General features: G+C 40.7%; 4 protein-coding genes and 1 non-coding gene across 10 annotated transcripts; 3 read left to right on the forward strand and 2 right to left on the reverse strand.

Annotated features, from left to right (window-relative positions):
- Positions 1-8: 8 nt before the first annotated feature.
- LOC115679637 (uncharacterized) lies at positions 9-5,117 on the forward strand. Its single transcript, XM_030603274.2, has 5 exons — positions 9-524; positions 1,316-2,252; positions 2,358-2,453; positions 3,524-3,660; positions 4,541-5,117. Exons 1-5 carry the CDS (start codon positions 295-297, stop codon positions 4,716-4,718), a joined length of 1,578 nt encoding a protein of 525 aa, XP_030459134.1. The 5' UTR covers positions 9-294; the 3' UTR covers positions 4,719-5,117.
- Positions 5,118-6,114: 997 nt separating this feature from the next.
- On the forward strand, positions 6,115-11,570 carry LOC115679638 (partner of Y14 and mago). 2 transcript variants are annotated; one of them, XM_056307291.1, is made up of 4 exons: positions 6,115-6,478; positions 7,575-7,691; positions 9,364-9,609; positions 10,784-11,006. In XM_056307291.1, the coding sequence occupies exons 1-4, from the start codon at positions 6,290-6,292 to the stop codon at positions 10,829-10,831; spliced, it is 600 nt and encodes a 199-aa protein (XP_056163266.1). In that variant the 5' UTR covers positions 6,115-6,289; the 3' UTR covers positions 10,832-11,006. The 2 variants fall into 2 exon arrangements, with proteins under 2 accessions (XP_056163266.1, XP_030459135.1); XM_030603275.2 differs by having other exon boundaries at positions 6,126-6,478; positions 10,921-11,570.
- A 1,409-nt stretch (positions 11,571-12,979) lies between these two features.
- Positions 12,980-18,164, reverse strand: LOC115679763 (uncharacterized). The gene is made up of 9 exons (XM_030603462.2): positions 18,008-18,164; positions 17,426-17,561; positions 17,025-17,190; positions 16,270-16,360; positions 16,126-16,184; positions 14,720-14,780; positions 14,136-14,226; positions 13,943-14,019; positions 12,980-13,368 (listed from the first exon to the last, which is right to left on the reverse strand). The coding sequence occupies exons 2-9, from the start codon at positions 17,451-17,453 to the stop codon at positions 13,252-13,254; spliced, it is 690 nt and encodes a 229-aa protein (XP_030459322.1). The 5' UTR covers positions 17,454-17,561; positions 18,008-18,164; the 3' UTR covers positions 12,980-13,251.
- Positions 18,165-18,909: 745 nt separating this feature from the next.
- On the forward strand, positions 18,910-18,981 carry TRNAP-UGG (transfer RNA proline (anticodon UGG)). Its single transcript has one exon. It is a non-coding gene; the product is annotated as a tRNA-Pro (tRNA).
- A 626-nt stretch (positions 18,982-19,607) lies between these two features.
- LOC115679599 (uncharacterized) lies at positions 19,608-24,430 on the reverse strand. 5 transcript variants are annotated; one of them, XM_056307326.1, is made up of 4 exons: positions 24,112-24,430; positions 23,491-23,559; positions 22,264-22,329; positions 19,608-21,115 (listed from the first exon to the last, which is right to left on the reverse strand). In XM_056307326.1, the coding sequence occupies exon 4, from the start codon at positions 21,100-21,102 to the stop codon at positions 19,999-20,001; it is 1,104 nt and encodes a 367-aa protein (XP_056163301.1). In that variant the 5' UTR covers positions 21,103-21,115; positions 22,264-22,329; positions 23,491-23,559; positions 24,112-24,430; the 3' UTR covers positions 19,608-19,998. The 5 variants fall into 5 exon arrangements, with proteins under 5 accessions (XP_056163301.1, XP_056163299.1, XP_056163303.1 ...); XM_056307324.1 differs by lacking the exon at positions 22,264-22,329 and adding an exon at positions 22,902-23,103; XM_056307328.1 differs by lacking the exon at positions 22,264-22,329 and having other exon boundaries at positions 19,608-21,109.
- Positions 24,431-27,179: the final 2,749 nt, after the last annotated feature.

Raw genomic sequence — 27,179 nt, forward strand, 5'->3', positions numbered from 1 at the left:
TCCTCCTGCTTCAACCGCGTCCCGCAACGACGACTGCATTGTCGATGTCGCTGATCAAACAAATCGCTCGCTTATTACACAAGTGAAATTCTCAAAGGATGGGACTCGCATTAGCTTCTCAGCTCACGCGCGCTACCCTCCGGCGTTGGCGCGTGTCCGAAGCCGACACTTCACCGACAGGCGACAGCGAGTTCCGCTTTACTTCCTCGCTCGATCCCGCTCCCACCCTCACCCACCCTTCGTATTATTCGCGGATCTACCCCCAAATCCTCCCGATCTGTCGCGTCGTTTCCCATGGATTTCGCCATTCCGAGCCTCGTCATCCTCTGCTCATTGCTCTTCTTGCTTCTTCCGTTGCGGAGCGCGGATGCCTCGATCCATGTCTACGACCGACAAGCCTTCAAAGAAGTCGGCAACTCTTACCTTCTCTCCGGCGGCAGCGAAGGCATCGCCGCTTCTCTCTCCGCCGCCGCCGCCTCCGACGCGGCCTCCTCCTCCGTGCGCGATGGCCGCTCCTTCATCAGGTATCTTCCGCCTTTGGTTCTGCGTGCTCCCGTGGTCTCTCTCGCGGTTGTTAGGCTCCGCTTTGGCGGTTGGACTTTGTGATTGTCTTGCACGTTGAGGTCCAAAGAGTTGTCGTTTTGAGCTAGATCTGATGTCGCATTGTCTGGGAAGTGGCTGTAAATTGCTGTTCGACCTGTCGCAGCAATCCTCTCCAAATGAGCTAGAGGCTGCTACATTAGAGCTGCCTCTTCGATTGTGCCGGTTTCTTTTCCGGAATATCTATGCGTAATCGTGGGCTTGCACTGACTGCTTCTGCATAAGCATTGTTATGCTGTCTGTTTCGATTGAATAAAGATGTTTTCGGTAATAAAAGATGCAAAAGAGAGAATGGCAGTCCTGTGGTGAAGATATTTTCCAATTAAACTGTAAAACCAAGTGTATCAGTGAATATTTCAAGTTAAAAGTGGTGTATCAGTCAATTTCTGGACTCTGCTAATATGTTAAATCGGAGTCTACTACTACTACTGCCCCCCACCCTTACCCAATAGTATGTTTCCGGTAGAAGCAGACGCCAATATTTCTTTTGGTGAATCTCTTACTTCATCCGGAGCAACTAAAAAATCCTTCCCTCCTAAATCTGATCGATTAGTTAATTAAGGGGTGATAGACGTCGTTAATGTTCTAAGGAATGATCGGTAGATGTAACTTTTCCAAATTTCATGCTCTGAGTATCTTGAGGTATGTTATTACTACGAATGAATCTCCCATTAATAGACGAGATGATTCTGTTCCCACTGTAAAATTACGACAGGTTTAGGAATATCACTTTCTGGAGAAGTGAGGATGCTGTTGGTGAGAACTCAGAAGATGAGCAGACTACTGGAATTGTTCAAGTCGTCATTTTTGAGGCAGCAGATCGTAACAATATTGGTGGTTCTGCATATGGTGGACAGAGATCTATATGTTGCACCCCTGATCTTGCTAAGTTGGAAGGGTGCAAGCAGGGTGAAATTATTAGGATACCTTCTGCTACAGATGCCAAATGGCCTATTGTCCTAACGGTTCAGTTCAAAGGGAGCTCACTATCTGCAATTATGCCTGATAAGGAAGTCCAGATCAGCGAGACGGGAATGTATAATTTATTCTTCATAGCATGTGATCCTAAACTTAAGGACCTTGTGATGAGTGGGACAACCTTATGGAAAAACCCTGATGGTTATTTACCTGGTAGGATGGCCCCCTATTTGAAGTTTTACGTGTTTTTGTCGGTTGCCTATGCACTGCTCAGTCTCATTTGGTTCTCCCAATACGCGAGGTTCTGGAATGATGTGTTGCAACTTCAGCATTGTATTGCCAGCGTTATCATTCTTGGATTGTTCCAGATGATTTTTTGGTACTTCGACTATGCAAATTTCAACAATACAGGGATGAGGCCAGTCACACTCACAACTTGGGTCGTGACAATTGGAGCTCTAAAAACAACGATTTCACGCCTTCTTATTCTTTGTGTTTCAATGGGGTATGGTGTTGTGCGTCCTACGCTCGGTGGTCTTACCTCGAAGGTGCTGCTTCTTGGTATAACTTATTTTTTGGCATCTGAATTGCTGGATATCACCGAGTATGTGGGTACTATTAATGACATTTCTGGAAGAGCAAGAGTGTTTCTAGTCCTACCTGATGCTTTTCTGGACTCATTCTTAATCTTATGGATATTCAATTCTCTTTCGAGAACATTAGAGCAGTTGCAGGTATCAGTTTTAAAGTTTTTCTATTTGATATTATGTTCCTCATTACTGTTGCATCTGTCGTGCTTCTAAGTTGCTACAAGGTAATTAGATTTCTTTTTGTACCAGGCCAAGAGGAGTTCTGTCAAGTTGGATATATATAGGAAGTTTTCCAATGCTTTGGCAGTGGTGGTGTTTGCTTCGGTTGCATGGATAGGGTATGAGGTATGTGTCCACATGTAGCTATGGATTTGGATATTTATTATTGAGATATACCTCCTAGGGGGAAGTCAATGATAGTCGCAAGAAATTGGATTGCAGGAGATAATTTGTCTTCAATATTCTTGATACCATTTGATGGTACCTTATAACCTCATAATTTCTGTGCAACCTTAACCTTACATTTTGTATGGAATATCATTCTAATTTCAATGTCAATCTCATTTTAAATTCTGTCAAAAGTAGTTTGTGCCTGTAGTAAATTCATACATCTTCTCTGAGATTCGTAGGTGAGCGTTTGTAACTTTCTCAAACCTGGTCAAAGTTCATAAATAAAAATCCTGAGAAATATTTCGTTGGCATAATGAAAATCAGTTTATAGTTGTTTAGATGAAGTATTAGGTCTGGGGCTGATACGAACAATTGGTGACACTTCTAATTTTGTTCGTCTTTTCTCTTTTATTTTTCTGTACTAAGTTTCTTGTTTCTGTTTTTTCGCTTGTTGCAAGAATAGGATTTGGAAGAGGAGAAAATGGGTTGGGCTGCATAGCTTCTCGGATACACATAATACTGATCTTAGTTTTTACATGTGCTTTGTAATAATAACAAGGCTGCTGTGATTGAAAAATCTTCTGATACAGAGAGCAGCAAGCTTATTTACCTGACAGAATTAATTCACCTTAGTCTTTCAATCTTCTGAGACAATAGCCTTGGGTCTATGCTCAGACATCATTGTGGATATGATTGGCATAATGTCTATGAAAAGCAATCCCACAATCTTAGGATGAAGCATTATTTTTGGCAATTTAAATATTTCTAAGGCTCTAAATCCACTATTCCTACTCTAATGCTAGATTTATGAATGCAATGCCTTCCTTTTTCCCCTGATCTACTCTGCAGTTTGAACTTTCATTTCCTTCATGTACTTAAATATTATCTCTTTAAACTTTTCAATTTTAGATCTATGAGATTTTTTGGCTATAGATGATTGTTGATTTCTCTGGCTGACCTTTCTCTATTTTTCCTTTGTCATTGTGCTGCTCTATCAACTACTTCTATTAAACTATCTTCTATAGTTTTACTTCAAAGCAACAGATCCATACAATGAGCGATGGCGAAGTGCTTGGATCATCACTGCTTTCTGGGACATTCTTGCATTTGCACTACTCTGCGTCATCTGCTATCTCTGGGCCCCATCCCAGAGCTCCCAGCGGTATGCTTTCATTTGAGATTTTTCCCGAGGGTTGATTCTTTCATTAGGGACAGGAAGACCCCTTTATATTCTTCATTTGCTAGATATGATGGCTGAGTCGTGAAATTAAATTTGCATCACCATTATGAAGTGAAATATTTGTATATGACTGTGATGATGGATAAACTTTGCAGTTGATTGCAATGTTCAGCATTGAATCTAAAATTACATGTAATAGAAAGTTGGATATAATTATGAAATTGCAATGGGGATATGTTGCACCTACAAGGACCTGCTTCGTTTGGCTTAATCTAAGCAAAAATATATTGACTTTCTACCAAAACTAAAAAAATTATTTCCATCTCTAAACATTATGAGAATTTCTTTAATGACTTTTAAAGTGTGTGTCCAATTTAATTTAGGTGACCTATTAAAAAAAGTTGTAACTCAAGGTGCTTACTTGCTCAGTGCTAAATACAAGTCAAATTTTAAATGGCAAAAATAGAGAGTCACTCAAAACAGGAATAAGTATGGATGTTGTTGCATACCATTAAGTATTATAAAAAGATTAAATATCATTCTTCAAACATGATATGTTCATGTAAACTGCTAGAACCCATTAGTTAGAGTTACAAAAGATATACTATTGAGAAAGAGAACCATGGTCTGTGAACAATGCATTCCACTGGAACACCTCTCTTTTATAATTGGAAGTCAAATACCATGGAGATAGTGCGCGTGCGTATATTTGTATCTCCATATGCGTTTTAGAGTCCTCCTGCTTGCATGAGATTGACTGGTTTTGAATTGGCCAAAGCTTCTGTTGTAGTAGTGCAAATACAACAAGGCCTACTGAAGTCTTTTACGCTGATGAGTGACCAGAGTGATAAACCACTTGCAGGTACGCCTACTCAGACCAAGCTGGAGAGGAATCAGATGATGAAGAAGCTGTGTCGCTTACAAGGGGAAAGACCGAGGGAGATCTCTGCTTAGTAAAGCAGGAGAAAAGAGAGAAGAACGATGAAAGTACCGGTACTTTTGATCCTGAAGATGACTCGGAAGAGGGTAAGAGGAATTGATGGTATGGGACACTGTTGGTGAGGAATCTGATTCTAGCTGCACGAAATTTTCTAGAACACAAGCTCTTGGATATCTGAATTAGGAATCCAGTCAGTGAAGTCGGTGTGCTTCCGCTCCCTTCCGGAGACAGCCGAAGAAAAGAATCTGAGTAGCAAGTGGGCGTGGAAGGAGGGCGTAGCTTGTGCCAACTCAATTGCCGTTCTGGGAAAGTTGGTGTCTTCTGTTTTCCTGGAACGGAGGTTGCAGACACTTGCAATGCAGAAGAGTGTTACTGTGGGTCGCGTGGCGCTGGAAGTTTGTCTGATTTTTCGGGTCATCTTTTTGGCCAAGTGAATTTCATGGTTGTGCCATTGATTCGTCATGTCTATGTGTTAAGGTGCCATATTTTCTTCTTTTTACTAATGTTCTCTTTTTTTTTTGTGGTAACAAGATGGGTCCAAGTCTTGAAATTACAAGTTTACTAGATTGCAACGCTGGAAGTTATAAGAATAGGAAAATTCCAACACTAGGTGAGAATATTATATGAAGATTTATCGATCAAAGTTAGATGTTTTAGGTGTATATATCGAATATAATTGTGACGGGAGAACTTGAAGCAGAGTTGGTGTAAATTTTTCGAATGCGAATTGTCATATTTAATTGGTTAATGAAAATGTAGAAAATGAGCTGTTATTTTTAGTAATTTAAGATAGAACTCAAAAAAAAGTGAAAAAAAAAAATCAAACTCAAATAGCAGGGCATTAACCACCGGGATTAGGGGTAGGGACATTTAATTTTAGATGTGGGTTTCGACTTCCACACTCCGTAAAGAAGTGAGACAAAAGTCTGAAAATAAGTTTAAAGTTAGAGTAGGACAGACAAAAGAAAAATGCATTAATCACAATTATCTTTTCAAATCGCACATTCAATAGCATTTAGAAAGTTTACAGGTATTATTACTCGTAGCGGAAAAAAATGATTAAGACTTAAGAGATGATAAGAGTTTAAAAAAGAAAATAAAAGAAGACAAAAGAAGTAACCCACAATTCAAACTTTAAACAATCTACTTACGAATTAGATTGATTATCATATTTTACTTTACATTTAATCATAGATTATCTTCAAATTAATCTACAATATCTAAGAACATTTTTGAAGATATTTCCGTCTAATATGCATTTCTAATTTCAAATTCAATAAGAGAAAAATATTTGAAGATGAATTACTCGAATATTATCGTTGAATGAGCGCGAATATCACAAAAATAAAACGAAAGTACACAAAATTCTGTCAAGATAAAATAAAAAAAAACTTGCAATTGAAAAAAAAAGGTGGAGCTAAGTTTTTCGTGAGAAGGAAAAAAATAAAGTATAGATATTGTTTGTTCAATTGGTTAGAAGGTCGGCCCTGTTTCTATAATCCTCAAGAACATTCGTGGGGATCATCGATGAGTGATTAAGGGCAAATTGGTCAAACCTAATATAGAATTTGAAAAAGATAGCGGAAGACGGATTTTTTTAACCCGGGGGATATCATTTTCCCTGACAAAAATGCCCCCGTAGTCAGATTTAGGAGAGGGAGTGAGCGAGCCATGGGGAGTAGCAGCAGAGGCGAAGATCACTCGAAGAAGATGGCGGAGCTGAGCAAAACCCTAAAAGAAGGCGAGCGGATCGTCGCCCCCAGCCGGCGCCCCGACGGCACCCTCCGCAAGCCCATCCGCATCCGCGCCGGCTACGTCCCCCAGGAGGAGGTCGCCATCTACCAATCCAAAGGTGCTTTGGTATGCCATCGGTTTGCTTTCGCTTCTCCTCCGCCCCGCCCGCTAATCCGTATTCCGAGAGCTCTCGAATTGCGCGTCCCGTCGTGCTCGCTGACGGTTCGCGTCCGATCGTTTTGTCTGGTCGGGGTCGGCGAGGTTTGATCGAGCGCGAGCGAGCGATGCTGTTTTTGTTTTTCCGTTTGAAGTGTTGCGTGTGAAATCTGGAGAAGTGAGATCGACCGAGGGATCCAACGTTCGTATCGTGCATCGCAGGCGGAGGATCAAACAACAGTACAATCGATTCTGCATACGTCAATCCGATGGATAATCCATAGTTGTTGTGACTATGCTTTTCTCTTCTGTTACTAAAACCAACTCCTACACATTCACGTGACTTGGTCCGCTCTTCGTCCGAAAAATTTCTTACTTCCACTCGTGTCTGACTGGGTGCTTGTCGTCATGGGAATACGTATATTTCATGTTTTAGATTCTGGTGGGTGATTTCCTAAGAGATTGATTGAAAGAACTGACGGTCTTAGTATGCGTTTTGTCTTTGTTGTTGTAGGAATTAGTTTTTTGAACATTCAATTATGAATGCACAGATATAGCATCGAGAAATTAAGGTCTATTGAGTCTGGAAAGAGATAAGGAGTGGGTAAGCTGGGATCTGTCGTTTAAGTATCAAGGAACCGGAGTTACATAGTGTCCGACGATAGAATGTACTAGTTCATTATGCATGAGTTGCATGTTTTACTGAAGCAAATTGAATGTTATAGATCTCTATATTCAGAACTTTTAGGAGGTTTGGACCAATCAAATTATTCTCTACGACTTGAAGAAGAGACACCATAACTGATGATTTTTTCCTTTAGCGGTTGGTTTGAAGTGGATTAGAATAAGGTAGTTTCCTTTATCAGATGATACGGAGGGAGGGCTCGATACTGGCTAATATTTTCTTTTCTTTTCTTTTCTTTTCTTTTGATGACTATTCATGTTGTGACCACTAAGTTGCTGAAAATAAACCTTTTCAGTAATGTCAGTTTAGCTAGGTCAACTGGTTGTTCTTAATAGCTTAGAGTGACATTTTCATTTCTTTTGGTTTCTTTATGAGATGCAGTGGAGGAAGGAGATCGCTTCACAGGAGGGGCCTCCAGGCTATGACCCGGCATTGGATGCAAAGCCTAAAACAAAGTCTGCAAAGAGGAATGAGAGAAAAAAGGAAAAGCGGCTACAGGTATGTCACTAAGGATTAGGCCAGTCTTTATTGCTAATGTACCTCATGTGGATATTCTCACGTTTCTGGAAAGGCTGTATACTTTATAAGCAAGGGGAGATTTTTACCTTTTATTTTCTCTGTTAACTAGGATTCTTCATTTTTTTCCTAAAGGGTGGGTATGTCATGACCGTTCCAACTTAGAACTTTTCTCAAGTACTTTTTCCTTGTTTAATTAATTTTATCGGTTTCAATTTAAATTTGCAGTGTAATCAACAACTGATTACGATGGTATGAAAACACACGACAATGAGCTTCGGGATAAAGCAATGCATTTTAAAATTAGGGTCTGTAACGTCTAAGATAGTTCAGATATTCATAGACCATCAAAAGATGTGAAGTTTTCATGATAAACACCTCTAAGTTTCTGTCGAAATTTCAGTTCCTACAATGTTGGTGGTCTGTATCTCTTTCTACCGACAGAACCATCTAAGGCTACTTTTCTCATCTTCGAGCTATAAATCATTAGGACTTCTTTTTAATCCTTCCATTAGGACAACCTTGAACCTATCCATAAATTTGTATCCATGTAGTTCACCTGCACTGTGAAAGTATATGATCTGGCATCGCCTTTTTTATTCCAATGGAGTATAGCTAGAGAAAGTATTTTAATGCATTTTATTGTTATTAACTGGTAGGAATCTCCGTATTAAACAAAGAAAGCAACTTTTCAAATCATTTTACAGCTCTTCCTCTTTTCATTTTTAAGGATATCCTCCCTAAAAAGAACATTTTAATGAATTCTATTGTTGCTAGGTAGGATGCCTGAGATAAAATTGTTACAAATGGTCGAAAGATTAGTCCTCTTTCTGTGGTCAAATATATCCTCCATGACATCTAGAAGTGAAACTTCACAATAAAAGGCCCTGATTGTCTGAGCTGACAGAATTTTTATAATGAGTCATCAAGGTGGTGTCCGCCACTGCGTGGAAAAGAGCTCATGAAACCATATTAGAGCTAACTTGCCTTATAGTGTTTTTTTCCTTTAAATGACCTCTTATTCCTTTTCATTTTATGTGGAACTTGAAAGCCTTGCCATGCCATGATCTAGTTTTAACTAATCTTACTGCAAATGCTTTCTGAAAATGTGTATGCATAAGCCATTTCATCCTCGGTTTTTTTGTTTCTTGCTTATAATTAAAATCTAGATTTCTTAAACTTTTTGTAGAAAGAACATCCTTTACCAAGATGCCATGCACTATTTATTGTTAGATCCTCATTGGACTTTACAGGGAAATAACAGATCATGTCTATTGAAACCCGGTCCATTTTATTATTGGAGAGGAAAGAAAAGTATTAAAGGATTGTTCTCTTATTTCCCGACTGGAGTGAAATAAGGCCTAACCCACTATTTTTTAATTGCTAGGATATCCTTTCGTGTCCCTTCTTGTTTCTTTGTGACTTCTGGCCTAGACATTGTCCAAATGCTCTGTAAAGTTTAGTCACCTTCTGCAATAAATTGAGGTCGTCTTAAATTCAGTCTCTTTGCTGAACGGCTTAAGGATTTATTACTCTTTTAGTGAATTCATGCTTTAACGAAAGAGTACGAGGTGACGTCTGATTTTATTTTCCGATACAATATGCCCAGTACTTTTGCTGCATTGAGTTCATGCTAATTCTCCTATTATGGCAGGCTGCTCTAGAAAAGGGTAAAAATATAGAAGCAGATGTAGCTAGGGGCATTGATGAAGAGGAAAGACAACCTAATGAAGTCTCTGGTCACGAACAAGAATCTGTTAAAGCACTGGCAACTCAGATGAATGAGCTCGCTGTATCTGCAAATGCTGCTGGAACCGTCTCTATTTCAGATGCACAAGAGGGAACTAATCTCAGCCCAAGTCAAGATCTTGATAAAAGAATTCGAGCGCTTAAGAAGAAGGTAAAACTTTGTTAATAAGATACTTCTCAATCTGCAAGAAGGAAAATCTTGCTAAACTTGATTAATCTGCACCAAATGTCACTTGTTTATTGTTTGGTTTCACATGCATCTTAGCATTCTATTTTCTACGATGGTGTCTAGACTGTTTAATCATGTATTTGTAGGTTTTTATTCTAGCCTAATTGCATTGAGCTATGGCTTAACCTTGCTATGATGGGCTAATTTATAGGACATGACGACCACCCTGAGGTCTTCTGTGCTGTTTAAAAATTTATCTGCCAGTCTCTATTGCATAGGTTTTGATTTCCCTGTTTTGGTATAGAAACTTCAACTCTTCTAGGTATATGTCATATTATTACGGAGGATCATCCATTTGTTTCATCTGTCTAATATCTTCATTTGGGGTAATATTATGTTGTCCCTGTCCAAGTGACCTCAAGATGGTGAAGCCCTTTCACATGTGCCCTGTATTGAATTTATAGAGTATATATGTAGGTTTTGACGACTCATTGGTGTCCACATGTCCTTTGCTGTGAGCATCAGCTTAAGATCTTCCCCCACCTAGCACTCTAGGCATGGAGTTATTGTTTGATCGTGGAGAAAAGAATAGGGGAATGTCTTTTCTCCATTATGCCTTTTCTTCTTTTTCTAGTAGACTGGAAGGGGTCTTCTTTCATTAGAAGAGGACATAAGAGCGATGAAAGACAGATGAATGGATACATCTTGTTTCTGGTTCCGCTGGCAGATGTTTGTAGTGCAATTAACTTCTTAGTTTATTTGCAGTTGGGCACGCCCTTATGCTGTTGATGTTCTTTTTTTTTGTAAAAAGCAATTTTTTGTGGTGCCATGAGAGGAGAAGTAAATTTCATCCTAGCTTTGGTCTTTGGTAAATGTTGATTTTTGGCTTTTGTCAAAGCCCTAACGAAGGTGCTCAAGTTTCTCTTGAATTTTCTTTCCTTGAAAGGACCTGTTGTAACCTTTGTTTTTGGGGGTATTTTTTTTTTTTTTTGACGGGGTGGGGGGGGGGGGTGGGTGGAAGCCAATTTGTTTTAATTAGAAATGATAGATAGAGTTGATCACAGCGTGTATGTTATCCTTTAGGACAAGTGCTCTCATTCTCATTACAAGGTTTATGTTGCTTCACTTTTCGACAGTTTTACCTTCTAATTGGCAGATTGAAAATGATTTTTCCCCGAGGCACATGTGCCTTATGCTAGAGTAGCAAGAAGCAAAGATGAGGGAACTACCTTATTACTATTGAGCCTATGGACTCCGAAGTAGATCCTTCTGTTTTTTTTATTTTTTGTGCAGATTCGATTAGCAGAAGCTCAAAATCAGAAAACCCCACAGAAAGATTTGAAGCCCGAGCAATTGGAGAAATTGACAAAGGTAGAAGCTTGGCGGCAGGAGCTAAAGCTTCTCGAGGATAAGAAGACTGAATTGGTGACGTCATGAAATTATTCTTGCATTTGGCATGAGAGAACTGTGCAGTTAACATTGTCCAAGTAAAGCTGGGGGGGTGGGGAGAGACTCCCCATGATGAAGAGCAGGTGCACTTCAGTATCATCTCAGTTGGTAGGGGAAGGATGATGCTGGGCCTCTCCAATTCCGATGTCCAATTTGGTTGTCTCGTGTATTTTTTTTTTTTTCCTTTTTCGCACTTTGGTCCTTGAATTTATTGTTAATTTAGATGTTTAAGTTATGCCCCTGACGAGAGGGCGTAGGATGAATAAGCACTGCGACATAGCGCATTCAGACTATTGTTTTAGATTGCCCCTAGTTTCCCACTAGTTATGTCGGGATACTATCAAAAGGGAAGTGGGAAAGGCCACTAACGAGGAAGAGAACAGACTTTAGGCCTTGCAGGGCCATTCAAGATTGGGCCATTACTGGGCTGAACCTGTATGCTTAATGAGGGGGCCCCTGCCCGTTAGAGCTCAATGAATTTTTATATTCGGCCATTGTTGGCGCAGGGACAGAGCCATTGCGGCCCATTAATCCGCACAACCATTGCCTAGTAGCCAATAGGCCACTTTTAGGGCTCGAGGGGCCGCGTCAAAGGCAATCAAATCTTGGTCTAATTGGGCCAGCGGGTCTTATTCCGGCCTGGACCATGGGCCTCCAACCGTTTAGGTTAAATGACCAGCCGATGGCAACTTTTGGGCTTCCGGGCCCATTTTAGGCCCAAAAGAGATGGGCCTATCTCACTAAGGCCCATTACTATTGGCCCCAGTCAAGTAAATAACATGTAAGGCCTATGGGCTTCAGGAATCGCCCCTACTTAAATCTTTTGGGCCCAATTAAGGCCCAAAATGACATGGAACGGGCCTTATGGATCCAACGTGGGCCTCAATAATGGGCCTTAGCCTTTTGAGTGAGCCATACAATGGGCCTGGCCCATGGGCTTTGGAAGTCGGCCCAAACATGGGACAATGTGGGTACCAATAATGGGCTTTCACAATGAACCCGGGCCCAATTTAGTTGGCCCATTTTGGTATTCGTAGGCCCAATTAAGTCCCTAAAAGGGCCTTGCCAGAAAAGGCCCACTGCTTATTGGCCCATTTAAGGCCCAAAATTACCCGACATGGACCTTTTGGGTCCAAGGTGGGCCTCAATAGTTGGCGTAGCTTATGAAGCTAACCTTAGCAGTGGGCCTGGCCCAATGAATATAGCCCATGGGCTCTTGAAGTCGGCCCAAACGTGGAACTATATGGGCATTAATATTGGGCTTCCACAATGAGCATGGGCCCAATTCACCTGGCCCATTTTGAGATTCGTAGGCCCAATTAACTCCCTAAATATCCAAAGGGCCTTTCCCATAAAGGCCCACTACTGATGGGCCCATATAAGGCCCAAAATAACGAGGCCGAGGCCTAATGCGACTAGGCCGACTTATGATATTGTTGGCCCAAAAAAATCCTTAAATATCGATGTGCCATAGCCCATTAAGAAGGACTCTGCGCACGGACCCAATTAATGCCCAGAACGTTCGGATTACCGCCTCTTTGGCGGGCCTAAAGTATGAGCCAACAATTAGGCCTCCGTGGGCTCATCAACAGAGCATAATTCAGCCATTACAGTAAAAGGCCTATTGACCACTTATAAGCTTCGTGGGCCGAAACAAAGCCCAAAACACGGAAACCAGGCTAAACTGCTGCCTAAAATGGGCCCCATATGTGGACTTTCCCGGACTGACATAGGTTCTAACTATCGAGCCCAGACTAGGACCTTGTTGACCCACTAAGGTCACTTCTACTTCGCCCGCCGTACCTTTGGTGTTTCGTGGGGCCTTTACTGGGCCTGGCATATCGTCCTCCGTTGTATCAGCGCACGGGACTAATAGGCGGATCGATAATTGCATCCGCCTATTGCAAAATCAGTGGACCCCAGTTAAGGCCCATTGCACTCTAATAAGCCTTTAATGGACCACTCATGGGTTAACAAAGTTAGAATATGAAAAGGCTAAAGATATAGCGAGGACACCCCCGGGCAATACTCAACTACAGACAAAACCTTTTTAGCACAAAAAAACTACGGACAAAACCTTCACGGAATTACATTAACCTTAAATATATATGAATTGGAGTCCCGGTCGGCCGCCAAAAGCAAAACAAAAACAAAACTGCATGTCAAGCAAATCCTCTAGGAAGATTCAACATCGGAACCATCCTCTCCTCCTGCATAGAGTTCAAAATCCTCAAGACTCCATCTGCATATCAAATGAAGTCGGAAGGTAGCCATCTTGATCCCCAACAGACGCTGCAAACGAGAAAAAACACAAAATACAGCATTTCCTGGTCAAGATATCGTACCAACCATTCAGATAGACGAAAGAGGAAAATGTAGAATCCCAAGCTAAATCATGTAACGCTTTCTCATCTTCTTGGCCATTGAAGTTTTTAAAACTTCCCACCTCATTTCATTTCAGTGAAATCAAAAGCTTAATTTGTTTTTTGCCCAAAGAGTTTGACTGGTTTGTCACTCATACACAGGAAGGTAATAATATCCTAATCTAAATGGGAAAAATACACCTGAAAATAATAAACAAATTTCTACAGTGACTGCATACCTAGATAATCTACATCATGCATTCCATCTAATTTTGACAGCTTTTACCATCATCCCGACCCCAAAGTACACATAGAAGATTCCTTTCGTTTTCAGTTGAACGTGTCAATGTGTTACTTCTATGATTTCATAATGATGCCACAAAGGGAAAAAATCGCAACCAAGAATATACAGTAAACAAAGAACAAATGCATCTCAGGGTAGGTAGTCTGCAAAGAGAATTATCCAGTACGCGAAAAACTGTAAAGAATAATTGAGAGGTTACCAGTATCCGAGCTGACTCAGGTGACAGCGGCTTTCCTTCTTCACAAACAACGAAGTCTGAAACAAGCTCCACCACACCTGCGTTAGAGAGCATGTTAGGTGAGTACGCTCCCCCCATTATTTTCGCATATAGACATTGTTTAACAATAGTACAAGTGTGCAAGCGGTAGATGGACAATAGTAAGGACAAACACCTTTGTTCAACCGGACAGGCATCCCTTGCTTGCGCAGGAAGGGCTCCATCTCATGGGTGAACTCTACCAGAGGACCCTCCTTAAGCTCCAACTACAATGAGACCAAAGAATAAGCCAATGACCATCAATTATACAGTAAAAGTGTCGCAAAATATTAGACAGCACAACCTAAAACTTCAGAAAATATTCCAATGGCCATACTAAGCCAAAAACTTGCGGTGGTACTAGAATGTCCTTAAATAAATCATGTCAAAACCAAATTGCTAGTAATATAACCAGCATATCCTCCAACTTATAGAGCCATATTAGGGTAAAAATTTGCTGCTAAAGAACCAAGCATTAAGAGCTCAGATGCATTGTTTAAAGCATCAAATGGGAATTCACCAAGATCAATCGCACACATTAGCAGTTCACCAAAATCAATTTTCACTTAGATAAAAAATAAGGTCAATACAATTGGCTTGGTAGGGCTTTCATTATGCAATAAGCAATTGACCAAGACCTAGTGCACCCATCAAGCCATTTCACTTCCAAACCTAGTTTCTACAAAAAGCAGCAAAAGACACGAAGAAATTTCACTTCACCTTCTCTGCTGCATTGCTTCCTGTCCTCGCAAAATCATATTCTTCAAATTCATTAAATAATCTGCAAAAGATGCTTAAAGATTACGAACAACACACACGTTGAGACTTGGGAGAGAAGAAGAATTCCCAAAAGGAGGGAGTAGGAACCACTAATAGACCAATTAACTTCCAATGTCCCCAGTCATTATAACTAACAATTAAAAGGCACAAATAAATACGAATATTGAGCTCTGTCATGCTAAGACTTAAAGGACTTTAAATACAATCTTTGGAATCCATCGAAAATTGAAATACTTGTTATTCGCATCATTAACGCCTTGTGTTGTCATCAAAACTTGCTCTAATCAAAATTAAGGATCCTGAATGTGAATGAACAATAAGAAACCAGAATGACCGTGTCATCCCATTCCTGAGTTTTGGATGCAGATTAAGAAAAACCAAATGATTATTGTGCAACGCTTTTGGAATGATATTTTCTCTATTTGATGTTCCAACTTTGGGAAATCACGACTACATAGTCAAAATCACAACTATATTGTGAAAAATATAAACTTACACGCTCTTTTGCCCATGTGACAATTAAATATAATAAGACCAACACAAACATATAAAACTTATATCATAACGAGCATAAAGAATTCGCATTAATTTATAAATTCACAGTAATTTTGTAGGGAAAATTCTCCACAAAAACTTTAATTCAAGCAATGGAGATTAGACCTATCAACTTCAGAAAAATATCAAACAGAAAAGCACAATAGGTCCTGAAAATCTAGTAAAGTATTTATGATATTTGTATAGGTCCTTTTCCCCACTTCCAAAGCAATGAAGAAAATATATAAAAGCTTCGACACATTCTACCATCGGGTAAAATGATGATTGCAACACGAAAAATATGAGAGAGAGAAAGAGAACTACCGGTTGCGACATAATTGCCTTTTGAGAATACATTCAATGGAACATTCGGCGCCTATTTTACTATTATTATCTATCAGTCGAGCGGATTGATACCCACCCTTTGACACGGCAATGAAAACCCTCTAATCCCCAATTTCAGTTCCCCTTGAAACATTAATAGTTATGAACGCCCTACAATAAAGGAGACACACTTTACACTTTGATTCCCAATCCATACTCTCAATAGCTATTATCCAAACATGCCCTTACACCCAAGGAAAGCAATTTAAATCAAAATTCTTCAGGGTTTGAAGGGGCGGTAGGGGAAGAGAAAGAGGAGGGTCCATTTTTTGTTCCAATTTTCAAAGGTTTGACCAAACGGAGGGAAACTATTCAGACGCGCATGCATGCATGATATGTACTCAAATTTCCTTCAGTGGATGGAGCATTGCCTTAAATGATGCTCTCCTAGGATAGAAGGTTCTGTGGCAATACAAATGAAAACTTACCTCAAAACCTCTTCTCTCGGCAAATTAGTGAGAAGAAGCCCAGTATTTCCACGCAAGACCTGAGAAAGGCATTAAACAAAACGTAAATATTGTGAATTATAATTACAAATTAACTGTGAGATCACCAGGCAGCTATCAATTTACCTTGGAGACTTTGCGGATGCCTGGTCTTAACTCATCTCCAACTGATCTACCCAAAGCAACTTGCATCACTTTGTTCGACCCAAGAAAAAATCTGAGAAAAGCATAACAACCAATAAATCTCTTATAGGTTGAGGCGTATTTGTATCAAGTAGTAACTTGAGGCTCTCTGATCAAAAGTAGAAAATGGATGAAGGCTAAAGCTTAGATGGAACACTCGGAAAAAATGCTCAAAGTGTTCCTCAAATCTGTATTGTCTATGTGTATGTGGAACAGCATGAGACATCAGTAGCAACCAACCTGCATAAACAATACAACCTTAAACTCCTGGCTCCACCCCCACCCATAAAAAGAACTTATCAGACTTATCCTCCTTGAAAACCTTGATCACATCCCAAAGCCAATTCACATATCATCAACTACCAAGCTACCACTCACCCTCATTAACCACTTTAAAACAATGAACAAATGGTGGCACCACCAAATGGCAAGCTACCAGATAATTTTTTTTGGGGTCTAAACAAGCTACCAGAAATTACAGGCCAAGGATCAACGACTTTTGCTGTCAAACTTCATTTACTGTCCAAAAAATTTGAAGTCCAGTATGGGTTACTTCTCTAAAAAACCATAAAAAGAAAAACTTTCTTAACCCCTTTCTACTAAGTGATAGTGGATCATAACCAAGTCCAAAGATGGTGATCGGTTAGCACTCTTATTTAAAATGAATATTACAACCAGTCGAAGACTCATAAAGTAACCTGCTTGAAGATTTGAGTTGCTCCCTGAACTCTTTGAACTTCAGATTTCTCATGTTCTCAAATGAAAAGACATAAATGGAGCTGTAGTGCTCCACAGCTTCCCTGATAGCATTTGCAAGCGATTCCTTTTGTTCCTTTCCCTTCTTCTTTGTCTTTGACAGTGTAACTGCAATTATACCAAAAAACAGTGAATCCTCACCTTCTTCATGTATTATATGGGTGTTATGCAGCGGGTAAGTCAATTTTTTTTGTTTTGACCTAACACATTGAATATGAGCAAGAAAACCGCCGTCGAAACATCTCTCTATCTCCACACCAGATGTCTACGTCCCAATTCAAGGTACCCAAATTGACCGAAACCCTAATCACCAGAAAAAATGCAAAATCGGAAATAAAGATACCTGCTCTGTTCCGTTTAGACTTTGGCATCCTGTCGCGCCGCCGGTAGCCCCGCTTGTTGCCTCAATACAACTGTTCGCTCGCTGGAATTGTGTTATCTCCAAAACCTCTAAACCAACTTCACTTCCTGCTTTATTTCTGGCATTCGGCGAGAAGGCAAAACAATAAGCGCCGCATGACAGCCCATCAAAACGAGAGGAACTTAACAAGACAACATAAAATCCGTAAAATCAGGCTTGAAACTCCAGCGACCGAGCAACGACCATCTCGACTTCCAAAAATAGACGCAACAAAACGAAGAAAACCTAGAAAAACTTTCCACCACCGGTGCGGACAGCACAGAAGCGACGAACTACCGAAATCGAAGCGAGGAAAACGAAAAGGCAAAGATCAGTCGTTCGCGGAGCAAAACGAAATCCCCACGCATGAACTCCAATCGAAGGATTCACCAACTGATTAACTTCGAATTGATAACGATACAGAGGAAGAATCAAAGGCAGAAGAACACGACAGTAGGCGAAATACGAGGACATTCGAGGCCCTTCCATGGTCGAAGAGAGAGGGTTTCTAGGAAGAGAGAATACCTGCTTCGATGCAGTTCGAGAGTGCGAGCGTTCGCGTGCGCAGGGGAGAGCGAGGCGGAGGGCGGTGGCTGTGAGTTGGAAGATGTAAAGAAGAGGTCGAGGTTTTTAGGGCTTAGAGGAAAATGTTCGGGTGCGGGCGGGTGCAAACTGTGATTGTGGTCGTGGGTGCGAACCCAAAGGGAAAATCCGAACTAGCAGGATGATGTCAAAGCAGCTTTAGTGACAATAATATTACTTTTTAAGAAATCAAATAAGTGTGCACTGTGCAGTGCGCATTCGTAGGTTCGGGATAATAATACCAAGAGTCCCTAAATTTTAGCTAAATATGCAATTTCAATCATAAATTTTTAATTTATTTAATATGATTTGTGAACTTTTGGTAAACATTCAATGTAATTCCTATAAAAATATCAAATATTATTATTCCATTAATTTAAATTCATGGGCAATATTGAATATTTTCATATAGTGTATATATTAAATTGAACATATATAAACAAATTTATGAGCCCATTTAAACAAATCAAAAGTTCATGAATGATATTATACATTAAGCTAAAGTTTAGTGACCACACTAAATAAATTAAAAATACGAGGACGACATTACACAATTGGGTCAAAGTTCAAAGACTACTTATGTCATTTTCCTTATATAGTCTATAAATTAAAGCAGTTATGAGTCACCACTAAGATTAATTAGCTTTTGGTTAAAGGAAACCACTAATCGTAAAAGGTTTCATCGGAGCAGCTCTCACTTACAATTATTTAGCTAAACCATTATCAATGTCTGTAAACGATTACGAGTATGGTAAATCAAAGAAAAGCCCACGACCAAAAAAATTTAAAAAGAAAGTCGACGATTAAAGATTAGCAATTTAAATTATGAAAAAGAAGAAAAGCAAGGGCATTTGGTCTAGTGGTATGATTCTCGCTTTGGGTGCGAGAGGTCCCGAGTTCAATTCTCGGAATGCCCCTCAATCTGTCCGCTTCCTTTTCTATTTTTGTTTTTGCTCCTTTTGTTGTACAACAGGAACACAGACCGTGAACTGCCTCGACGCAAAACCTCGTCATCTCATTAAGTTCAATATCCTAACTTTTCCAAGAGAGGAAGCTTTTAGCCCGATGGCAAGGTGTTTATCTGTCCTTCGGGAAAAGGAGATCAGAAGCCCCTGTTGTAACCACCCCAACGCCAAAGCCTGCTTACCAAAGCGATTCCTTCATGCAGTTTTGACCGAACCACGCTGCATTTAGCTGGATCATCGAGAATCTTTGACGAACAGGTTTCGGCGAGTCTAATTTTAGAAGATGATGGGTAATTCTAGACTTGAAATTATTCAAAAGCCTCCAGAAACACTATAAATGAGCTTAGCCATGAGAAGCAACAAAACTCAGAAACACCCGCTCAGATGCAACCGGCAAAACGCACTAGCGGGGTACAGGATCAAGGTTGAGAGAGCGCGAGATTTATTACATTTCGGTAAGAGAGAGACAGAGGAAGAGAGAGAGTATGAAATAAACAAATTCAAATGCAGGAAGGGATGTCCGTCACTGTCCCTGAATCATCGCAGAAGAGGCTGCCTGTCGATGTCCATCAGGGAAATAAAAAAAATAACACTGCTTTGCTTTCCTCCCAATCCGCAATCGGGAACAAATTTGAATGACATGTACACATGACTGTGAATAAAGGTTTTCAATACAACAGCTGACAAATTGCAAAAGGATATCAAAGAAAATACATGTGTACATCCGGCAATCTTCAGCATATGTCACATGACTACAGGAATGAAGGCCATTCTTCTTTCCTGATGTCCATTCGCAGCCAATCTGTGAACAGATCATGAAATGCAAAAGAAATGCATGCATCTTGCGAAAGGCAAGTCAACTTCCCTTTTCAGACAAATCGTTCGAGTGTTCTGTTATTTTCCCATCCTAGTGACTAGGACTAAACATATATCAAATGTTCTCAAGATCTCCCTTCTTGAGGAAACAAGTCATCTATCTTGATTTCCATTGCCTTCTCTGCGCCTCCTCCTCCTACTGGACCGTCCCAATAGCACTCTGCCATGGCGACGAAGGCGGCTCACTAGCGACATGCTAGCATCATGGGCATTATCGTCATTACTGTCATCTCCATTCTCTTGATCAGAAACATCAGAGCCACCAACAGGGGTGGTGGTGTGCCGGCCTCCAAGAGCACTCCTGTCAGATGCTCGCTGCAAGGCCCTCTCTTGGTGCCTTAATCTTCTTCTCAGATCAACATTCCCAGACTGGCCAAATGCATGCAGAAGCATAAACACATTAAATAGGTTACTGTCGAAGCCCGTTTCCAAACCACCGTTCCTCTCTGGGCGATCTGCACCAAGGCTGCTCTCATCTACATCTAATCCATAATGGTTTCCCTCTATCACATAGTCCCCAAATACCATGGCCCCTGGCATTGTCGCCCTTATAGTACTGATCACATCATCCCTTTCACGCTCCTGTTCGAGCCGCCTCCATCTCTGTTCTAGTGTTGGGTCCACATCACGAGGCCGTGCAGAGGGGTGTTCTGTCTTCACATGCTTTCTTAGCTCCTTGTAAGTTCCGAGAAATGTGCAGTTATCCTGCATGCAGTTCCTCTTTTTTGCATTTAAGTATTCTCGTGCAGGTTCCACAACAGTCCAACCTTTCACCTGGCCCCTACAAAGAGGGCACGCAAGCTCCATCACTTCACTCTTCTCATTGGGCAGATTTAACTCAGGTGATATCATCGTGTTGTCAGCTGAGTTCTGCAAGGGCTGAGCATGATCAAGTGAGGAAACTTTGGTATAGGCCTTCTTGTATTGGTCAAGGCAATTTGAGTAGCGGCAGCTAGTACCACACATGTAGGGTCTGCAACCCTTTTCGTAGGAGGAACAGAGAAGAAGAACAGCATTGTGAGGGTACTCCATACAAACAGAGCATATAGCATCTTCCCAGTCCTTATTCAGTGCCTTGTCAGATTTTTTGGCACCCAAGTTCTCCAAGATTCTACGATTACAAGCTGCCAAGCCATATGGAGTCGATCTGTATTGTTGGGAAGCAATCCTACGGCGCCCTCTGCTACCCTTTGCCATTTTCAGACTAAGCCTGATAATCAAGAAAAAAAAAATGGTGAGATGATGAGATCATACTTGCTGAAGTACAATAATGTGAAAACATATATTCCAAACAGGAAAGTCAATGAAGACATGAAAAATCAACAAGTTACACAAGCATCAATGAGACAAACTAAAAATCGAACACTTCCCGTCTGACAAACACAACGTATTAATCAGGTAAAGAAAGTAATCAATAAGACGATTGCTAAATTAAACTTTCTCCAATGTTGCTCCACAAATTTTCCAGAGCACACATCATCATATACTCAGCCACGAGAATGCCCTGGACTATTATTTAGAGGTTAATAGAACCATGAAGTATTAACATGAAATGTCCACCTTTTCACTGTCCCTTGTCATTCCCACAGCTAACTAACAATTCACGTACATATGCACCGCAGGAGAAGATCCTCTGTTCTCAGCAGAAAACTTGACACGGTTTAATCGTGCATCCTTCAACACAAACCTCCAACTGATCGTGAAGGTCAATGTTCACTTACCAACACTTCACAAAACCTCGCGATAACTATAGACTAGTTCAACAGCATGCCTTCTATTCCAAAATCAGCACAACCAACATCAATATCCTGTGCATGTTCGAGAAGCTTTTAGACCATGGGCTTCACCATGGTGATCACTTTAACATCTATCAAGACATAATTTAAAGGAACCTCACCAAAAGGCCCTAATATTCGTACATTGTGCAGCAACTGATCTAATAGGGAAGGACATCCTAGTAGGGCTCAGCTATGTAGCTGCCATAACCTTTACATACGTCCCCTAAGATTGAAATGTGAGAGTTCTGCCAAGACCACTTCAGCATTCATCATTAATAGGCCCAGTGAACATCAATAATGACAAAAGTGACGAATGTCAGTTAAGGAAAACTGCATACTATACAAAATTTATTTATGTACTTATCCACCTATAGAAGCTGCATTATGGAGGATGAGTAAAAGATTTTGTAATAAAGGCAATTTAAAGTGAAAAGGAAAGAACTAAGTGCTGCCCTTAGAACCTCCAGCAACTCTTTCAACCACTTCAGGCAAAAATATGCACGAGCCGTCGTTAAGGCAGAATCTTCGCTTCCGAATAAAAAGAATTATTACAGTAGCTATGGTGATCAAGGTCACGCACGCTTTGAAAAATGTGATCTGTTGGATGTGATAGAAAAAAAGCAGCCATCCCTGGATTCGTCATTATCTGTAAATAAATAGTGCCGAGTTGGTGATCGGATTGGCACCCCCAAAGGGAAGGCAGGAATAACTAAATTACAGTTCACGACACACCCTAAATTTAACCTAGCGTTAGACATAAGCTTCTTAAGCATTAGAGTTGGCAAATGAAAGAAATAGAACTCTGGGTTATGCATAACAAAAAAGAAATCTACATGTGCTCCGCAACTGGCGAAAAATTGGGATGAGAAGGACAAGGAAGAGCAGGAGGTTGGGACGACCAAGAAATGTCTTCCAAACACCAGTAATGATATCGAATGATCCAGTCTGGACAGAGTAGCTAGAATTATACGAAAATACCACAGTACCCTGTGTGTGCAAACTGTCTGACATGTAACCTACACATTCGATAGTTCGGAGGAGAGCAAGTCTAAAACAGACGGAGTGACCATGATCAGAACACCAAACTAGATTAGCCATGAAACATCGGAGATATCGCGGGATAAATTACCGGTAGCATGTGCTATCGGTCCCATAAAGGGTAAGTGGGGATGGCATTATCAAGGTCAATTGATGATTCTCGAGAACAAGAAGATATACCAATTTAAGCATTGAGTTGATCTCGAGAGAAGGTAGTAACTTGAGAAAAACATGGATGGAGACTCTAAGACAAATCATAACAGCCGTTATATATCGGATAGCATAACAGCAGAAAAGATCTCAACTGTCCCATAAAAGAGGATGAAGGTAAGCTGAATTATTGACGACCAACCAATGTTTCACAAGGTTGTTATCCACATACCTGACAAAGAATGTCGCGGTTCAACAAATCACTTAAAAATTTCAGTTTGCCAATGCCAACAGCAAATGAATCGAGGATACAAAGTTTAGGGAGAAGGAATCCACATTTCGACTCACTAAATAAATAAATATATATATATTCATATATGAATTCATAAAAAGATCACAACACACATTCTTAAATCCTCGCCAATCTCGACGCCACCACGGTGGATGATTTCTACTAAAGCATCCAACACCCTCTTCGGATAGCCCGAAATGCACAAAATCGCGCGCACGGTGCCACGCCTCGACTACTAACGGAAACCCATCTTAAAATGCCAAAAGAAGAACGCTTTTTTACCCAATTCAAAGCAACAACAAGGAAGATTCGAAAAGTGGGTCTCACCTGCCGCTTGCCTCGAGCAAATCCAAATCCAGAGAGAGCAATTAGTGCGCGAGGGCCGAAACGGGTCGCCTTATCCGATCAAATAAATGAAGAACCCGCAACAAAAAAGAAGAGGGCAAGGTCAGGAAATGTATAGATGTCAGGGGGAAAACGAAGTAACATGATCTATCAAAAATCACGCGCAATGACAACCGATTAATTAAATAAAATACGGGGAAGAAACAGCTAGGTGCGAATTGAGGTACACGATGCCCCTCCCCCCGCACACAGGGATCTCGCAGGCACGAATTAGATATAGCAAAACCAATTGGGCAAATCCACAAGTTAGGAATCTCAACTGAACCGTCCCTTGCAATTCAAACGATCTCAAATGCACTCATCCACTATTTTATAGCCTCCGAAAAAAAAAAACAAAAAGACTCAAATCATCCAAGAAGGAAGAACTGCGTAATCCTGAAGCTATCCTACGCCCGCTGACGAAAGAGCTCGATTCACGGACGGGGAAAAAAGAAAATCTGATTCCGCCTCGAAACTGCCGGCGCAATTTGACGCCGGCGAGCGAGCGAGCGAGCGAGCGAGCGAATCATCAGCGACGGATAACGAGAGGGGCGGAGACGTTACCGGAGAATCGCCGCCGGGGAATGAGGAGCTCGGAGGGAATCGAGGGCGCGAGAGGGAGGGGGGCTCGAGGAGGAGCGGAGGGAGGTTAGGGCTTGCGTTTGAGCGCGAAATCGGAATTGGACGAACGAAGCTCGGGCGGGTTGATGGGACCGAGGCCGAGCGAGTGTTACGAGCGGGCGGCGCAGGAACCAGAACGCACTCGCTCTCGCTCTTTAATCGTCTCTCGCCCGCCGGCGTTAAGTCCTCGTACCCTGCGCGCGCGTGTATAAGTTATCGTAGACGGAGGAGAGGATTGTGAGAGAAGCACTTCGATCTCATTCGCTGAGGTTTGATGGCCTTTATGGCCCTTTTTTATTCTTTTTATTTTTTTTATTTTTTTACTTTTTATATATGTGTACGTATTTTGAATAAAACGAAAAAATGGGGAGGAAACTTGTGAGATGTGGTCATGATGTGGCTATCCGGTATGCTCGTGGGTTCTTCCCGCTCGGATGTATGGCCAATCAGCGGCCGTTCAGCGATCCATCGTCCGGAGATGTGTTGACCCCCCACGGAATCGGCGCTCTCGTGGTCATCATGAGGGTCATTTCTACGCTAAAGCAAAGCCAGGCTGTTGTTCTCCATTAGCTCGTGTTCTAGATGATTTGTCCAAATTTCATTTTGAGTCCGAAAACGATTCGCCTGTGTAGTCCGTCGCCATATCGGCTGTATTGATTTCATGGATGAATCTTGATAATATCTAAAATTACTCTTCTCTTTGCTCGCCGTTGATGGCATAGCACACGAGTCTCGATCATTTAGTCTTCTTTGTTTGCACGTGACTTGTCAATAAATGAGTTGTGTATAGACGATATCGCATGCGTGGCGTGTGCTTTTAAAAAAAATGCAAAAATCGCAAAAAAAACCCTAAACTATGCCTACTATAACATATTTACCTTAAACTTTTTTGTTTGTGACACCAACAATCTTAAATGTGTACTTATGTTACATGTTTACCCTATATCGAAGTATTGTCAATGAAAACCGTTAAAATTCTACCTATATGGATGCCAAAAAGCAGACGGTGTTAACATGATACCAGTGTGGCTTGAGTAAAATAAAAAACAACATTGTTTTGGTTGAAAAATTATTTTGGCTGAAAAATTATTTAACAAAACATCGATAGGGAGTAAATGTGTCATTTAGGTATAAGTTTGTGGTTTTTTATGTCGCAATAAAAAGTTAAGGGTAAATTTGTTATGATGGGCATAGTTTTGAGTTTTTTATGTCATAAAAAAAAGTTCAAGGTAAGTATGACACAGTAGGCATAGTTTTGGAGTTTTTGTGGCTTTTTATCTTTGTAAAAGATTATGTCGTACATAAAGTGGAAGATATTGTCTTTTATTAAAAAAAACATAGGTGGCAAAGATAGTAAAGAAAGTAAATTCGTATATGTTAAATTTGTAGATTGAGAAATTCTTCAAGTTATTTTATGCGACTCTAAGGATGTGTTTAATGAATAATAGCGATAATTGTTCTTGATAAGTATACGTAGACATGTCGTGCACGTATAAGTGCGTGTGGAAAGCCATAATAGGGATGTGTTAGTACATTAGACACCTAAGAACCATGCCAATCCAAGGAGAAACGCTGGAGCATGTTATGACATGATTCGGTCATAAAAAACATGTCATGAAATAGCACGATCCAACAATTGATACCAAGTACTCCTAGCAATCACTAGTGAATGTCGATTTACTCATATCTATTCTACCTGACCGGATGTCTAAACTCAATGGAGAGGGTTGATATCCATAAACCCTTTTGTTTCTTAACAAAACGGGCTCTATTATATTTTGAGTCCATGGCGAAATTTGGCGCAATTCTCTCTATTTTATTTCACGTTTCATAGTTCTTACACAATTTTCAAAGATGGAGAACAATAACTCACAAAAAAAAAAAAACAAGCAAGGAAGGAAGAAAATCCATTTAAATAGCGAAACGAACTCAAATCATAATATTTTGATTTTTTTAATTCATTTTGCCTGTTCGGAGCAAATCTATTTTCTGCTAAAGGATGCAAATTCTAGGGAAGGCCTTCGCGTATTCCGTTTTCCCAGATGCCGCCGTCGGACAACGTGACCGGTGCAATTGGCCAGGATTCGCCGGAACGGAAAAGTTATGGGGACCACACCACGCCACGCGCTCCGCCCGGAAAGCAACCGTCAGTCCAAGGAGGGACGGAACGTGCCCACGTGATCCGTTGGAGGAAGCAGGACACTGACACTGCATCGACGCGCCCGGGACGAAGGTGATCGCCACGCTCTCTCTCTTTTCGGCTGGGAAACAACCAAACCGGACCGGTCCAGGTCCAACCCGGCCCTCCTTTTTAAACGGTCTCGGCCCAATATCAATACCCAAAACGAGCTTTTCTCGGATCCTTCTCAATGCCTTTTGTGTTGCCAGCCCAAGAAAACCTGCCGTTTTTAAGCCCGATGAAAATCAGTTTTTGAGATTTAAAATGTAAGGAAAGGAACGCCAGTGTTATGTCCACCTTGACTAGTTGACCAAGTCAATAAGAATTCATTTAATTCGCGAAAAATGGATAATTTAATTTTTTTTTTGTTAAAAATAGTTACAACGAATGAACGATAAACATTTTTAGGAAAATATTATTAAAATCATTATGCGAAACAAACATAGCCTTACAATTTGATCTATGAGATTCATTTGCACATGAATAAATGAAAACCCATCTCAATCAACCATGTCCTAATAACATTTTAGGAGGAGAACAATATATGTCCACTTCACGAGAGAATGCCAATCTAAAGAAAAGAATATCACGATTGAATAAAAATTAAATCTCGACATGTTTGCAACAATCGAGATTTACACGAAATAACAACAATTTACTTTTTAACTCCAATTTCCTTTTACTTCAATTTCGCTCGATATTCTATCAAGTCGAAGTAAATTGTCGATCATGGCATGTTACATCACGTTAGGAAATTTTTCCGGCGTCGAATTAGGAAACTTTTGCTGTGCATGCCAGGTGGGCTCAATCTTGGACATAGAGAGAATTCGTG

The sequence above is a fragment of the Syzygium oleosum genome, unplaced genomic scaffold (genome assembly GCF_021117445.2).
Source record: "Syzygium oleosum isolate NSW1041296 unplaced genomic scaffold, Sole_v2.1 Sole_v2.52, whole genome shotgun sequence".
Lineage (NCBI taxonomy): Eukaryota > Viridiplantae > Streptophyta > Magnoliopsida > Myrtales > Myrtaceae > Syzygium > Syzygium oleosum.

Coding starts and splice junctions, on each gene's coding strand:
- LOC115679599 (XM_056307324.1), bottom strand. CDS start 22,954: ATGTTTTTCTCAAGTTACTACCTTCTCTCGAGATCAACTCAATGCTTA. Junction 21,116..22,901: donor TCAACTCAATGCTTAAATTG/GTATATCTTCTT, acceptor CTTGATTATCAG/GCTTAGTCTGAAAATGGCAA.
- LOC115679763 (XM_030603462.2), bottom strand. CDS start 17,453: ATGCCAAAGTCTAAACGGAACAGAGCAG. Junction 16,185..16,269: donor GCATCCGCAAAGTCTCCAAG/GTAAATTGATAG, acceptor TGCCTTTCTCAG/GTCTTGCGTGGAAATACTGG. Junction 13,369..13,942: donor CTGAGTCAGCTCGGATACTG/GTAACCTCTCAA, acceptor TCTCGTTTGCAG/CGTCTGTTGGGGATCAAGAT.
- LOC115679637 (XM_030603274.2), top strand. CDS start 295: ATGGATTTCGCCATTCCGAGCCTCGTCATCCTCTGCTCATTGCTCTTC. Junction 2,253..2,357: donor GAACATTAGAGCAGTTGCAG/GTATCAGTTTTA, acceptor TTTTTGTACCAG/GCCAAGAGGAGTTCTGTCAA. Junction 2,454..3,523: donor TTGCATGGATAGGGTATGAG/GTATGTGTCCAC, acceptor TATCTTCTATAG/TTTTACTTCAAAGCAACAGA.
- LOC115679638 (XM_030603275.2), top strand. CDS start 6,290: ATGGGGAGTAGCAGCAGAGGCGAAGATCACTCGAAGAAGATGGCGGAG. Junction 6,479..7,574: donor ACCAATCCAAAGGTGCTTTG/GTATGCCATCGG, acceptor TATGAGATGCAG/TGGAGGAAGGAGATCGCTTC. Junction 9,610..10,920: donor TTCGAGCGCTTAAGAAGAAG/GTAAAACTTTGT, acceptor TTTTTTGTGCAG/ATTCGATTAGCAGAAGCTCA.